Below are 3,621 nucleotides of genomic sequence, written 5' to 3'. Positions count from 1 at the left end.
GAGCGAAGGGTACATTCATCTTTTATCTTTTTCTCGCATGCGCGATTGAACAAGGATGCAGATGGGCGACTCGTTTTCTGTCTCTTTTTATGTGCTCACGCATTCTTAGCTGGCTCCTCTACACCTTGCTGCTATAGGCTTGTGAAAATCAGTGAATGGGAACACACCCTTAATCTCAATCGCTAGTAATTATGGCTTAAGGCTTTATATTGATTATCTTTTGAACGTATATATGTACCTTATAAATTCTTAGTATGATTTAACCTCGCAATACTCTATCAACCCTATGTTTATATGTATACAATACATAATATCACACATCTTACATTAAAGAAAGTAATAATTATAAAAGCTTTTTTCTCTTTTGAATACAACAGTTGATTGAGAATACGCAATCTATATTTTTTATATCTATGATATTTATGTGTATATCGACCGCAAACATTGCAAAACATATGTAAGTTGTTTACTCGTGATTTAAAACGGTGTCTACAATGAGACTTAAGACAATATTTAGGAAAATTGATTAATCGATTATTTTTCTCTCGTGAGATGAATAATCGACTATGATTGATTAATTTTCTTAAAATTTAAATCTTAAGTCTCATGTAGGCGCCCCTTTATATGTTCCTAAAGTGAATTGTTGAAAAAGTGGCTTTATTTTTTTATTTTTATATGGTATATTTTTTATATTAAATGGTATACAAAGTAAAACAGATATATACAAATTATACAATATTTCAGATAGTTATAAAACTTATATAAGTTTTAATTGATTACTTGTATATGGTGACCAAGCGAGATGTCGGCATCTGAACCATTAGCAATAGTTCAATCAAAATTCGTGTCCGGTGAGATTGTTGTAACTGTATCCTTTTCTGAACTTAATGAATAATGGATATATACTTATCATATTGTAATCAATGGCAATTTGCTATTAAACGCTTTAGATATTTAATATAAATTATTTTATTATGATTTGATATTGTGAATTTTTGCAATGCCTTAACTAAATAATCTTAGGCTACGGAAGCGTCATTAATACAGGGCTGGATACAGTCTTCAAGATATATTGCTCTCATTTATAAAGGTACAACCCATGCTTTAGCAATCTTTCTAACTTCAAAAACACCACCACAAGTATATAGCGATCTTACCCTGGAAGGAATATTGCCTATTGATCAGGATTTCAAATGTGGTATAGGTATCTCTCAAATTTTTCTATATATTGTATGTTAATTCTATATATAATATATGAATAATTCTAATTAAGTATATTAATTTAAAAATTATATATGTAATTGTGAATTTTATTTGTATACAACACAGAATGGGCTAAGGAAAAGTTTAAAGAGATAAAATAAGAATATAGAAACTTCATTCAACTAATTTTAATTACATCATATATAGCACATAACATGACATAAATTACCTCACAACTACATTTTGAAAATGGCATCCTTTAAATAAGTAGGTACTTTTTGAGTGCATATATGTTTGTCATTTTTTTCTGAAGTATCTTATGACAACTTTTTTCTGGCAACCACAAAGTTATGATGAACTTAAAACAAATGTTTATAAAGATATAATTTTTTTATGTATATTTGAAGAATATCATTTTCAAGATGTGTAATTCATCAAGTGATGCCATAGCATCTCGACGCCAAGTACATAAAAAGAGAAATTTGTAAATAGCATATTATGTTCTTTATTTTGATGTAATTAAAATTAATTAAATTTAGTTTCTAAGTTTTTATTTTATCTTTTAATTTTTTTGTTTCTTTAGCCTATCTTGTTTATAAGATTATATTTAAATAGTAACAAATAAAACAAATTAAAATATAGGCAAAAATTGGACACACATTTGTAATCATGCAATAAAATTATCTTAATTATATTCTTATGATAAAAAATGAATTATAAAATAAATATATTGTAATAACTTGTAATTTTGAAATTTAATATTATTAAATATATATGTAATAGGAAATATAATTTTTATTAAAACATTTTTTATTTAAGTTAAATTACAAACTTAAAATTAAATATTAATTGCAATTTGTGTGAGATTATATAAAATAAATAAATAAATACTTATATACTTATCTAGTCTTTCATATAAATTGCAATTTTAAGTTTGTAATTTAACTTAAATAAAAAATATTTTAATAATATTTTCTATCACACGTATATTTAATAATGTTAAATTTTAAAGTTACAAGTAATTACAATTTATGTTTCTTTTATAATTCATTTTTTCATAAAAATATAATTAAGGAAATTATTGCATGATTAAAAATATGTGTTTAACTTTTGTCTATATTTTAACTTGTCTAATTTTTTATTATTTAAATAAATCTAATTAAATTTATTTTTCGATAAAAGGTTTCTTCTTTCTTATTTCTTTCTTTTTTTTTAACTAAAGATACTAATGGAGAAGCACAGGATGGCCTTGACATATACATGAATATTACATCGAGAAAACTTCGTCTGATATTTGAAATGAAACTTGGAGAAGCAACCAGTTCCTTAGTATCAGAGATATTTCGAGCGATAGAAGGTATCTCTCAAGATATATGTATATGCACATATGTATCCAATGTATAATAATTTTCATGTAGAAGACATTTATTAATAGAATAATTGATTTTATTTTAGTATATCAGACAGCTAAAAGCCCAGCAGCAGAATTTTCATGGATTGAAAAGCTAACGAAAAGTACAAGAAATTTAGCTACTGGTAGCAAAGATGCGCAAGATGCTGTCGATTCTGTAAGTTAATATATAATTTAATTACTGTTCAACAAAAAATGACTTTGAACACCATAACGAGACTAGTCATTTTCTGTAGTTTTTTGGACGCTGAATCCGTATCCAATTGTAGAAATGCTCTTTCACGTTACAATTTAGATTTGTAAGTAAAGTTGCAAAAAAGGGCTATTTTCACGTACTTTGTCATATTATAACTTCGAAATGCAACGTGCTAGAGAAGTGATCTTGCAATTAAAATGAAGTATGTTGTTGGAACTTTCAGAACCCTCAAAAAGAATATTTTGTGTTCATTATGATAACAAGTTATTTGTTGTTAAACATGGGATCTATTACGGAAAAGCTTTGAATTAAATCATTGGCAATTTCAAAGCGTTTAATTTTGTTTATTTTACGGAGTTCATATTTTCAATTTAAAGCTTACATAAAAAGTAAAACCTATCTGCGAATCGCACCCGCGCGAGCGCACACATACACACAGAAGCACACATAATTTTAAACATTTAAATTTTTAAGTTTTGACGGTTTTGACATTCGCTGTATTGAATCCGCCATTTGGAATTTATCAATTTTGACATTTGATTTGTATAGAGGATGCTGAAAGGTCAGCCATATTTAATGATATTTATACAAGGTCGATAAAGCAGTCTGCTCAATTTCATGACATTTGATTAATATAAAAATTCTACAGTTTATATGTGCAAATTGAAAGTATGACACCCTGTGGACAACAAAAAAGAACAACACTGAATTGTTAGAACTAGGATAAAAGCATATAAAAAAAGTTATTCATTTTTAAAGATTTCATGCAGATTTGCACATCTACATGAAATCTTTAAAAGTGAATAACTTT

General features: G+C 26.5%; 1 protein-coding gene across 1 annotated transcript in view; it reads left to right on the top strand.

The window, feature by feature from the left end:
- Positions 1–207: 207 nt before the first annotated feature.
- The window catches only part of LOC105461912 (inositol polyphosphate 5-phosphatase OCRL-1-like), a gene marked incomplete at its 3' end in the record, with an annotated part of 18,485 nt that continues 15,071 nt past the window's right edge, over positions 208–3,621 (top strand). Inside the window, exons 1-5 of the mRNA XM_011708425.1 lie at positions 208–457; positions 745–868; positions 1,024–1,204; positions 2,426–2,560; positions 2,659–2,771. Of these exons, the coding sequence (XP_011706727.1) occupies positions 803–868; positions 1,024–1,204; positions 2,426–2,560; positions 2,659–2,771 (495 nt within the window). The remainder of the gene's footprint in view (positions 458–744; positions 869–1,023; positions 1,205–2,425; positions 2,561–2,658; positions 2,772–3,621) is intronic.

Source organism: Wasmannia auropunctata, unplaced genomic scaffold (genome assembly GCF_000956235.1).
Source record: "Wasmannia auropunctata unplaced genomic scaffold, wasmannia.A_1.0 LD275178.1, whole genome shotgun sequence".
Classification (NCBI taxonomy): Eukaryota; Metazoa; Arthropoda; class Insecta; order Hymenoptera; family Formicidae; genus Wasmannia; species Wasmannia auropunctata.
The sequence above is the reverse complement of the archived record's forward strand: the minus strand, read 5'-3'. Positions and strand labels throughout refer to the sequence as shown.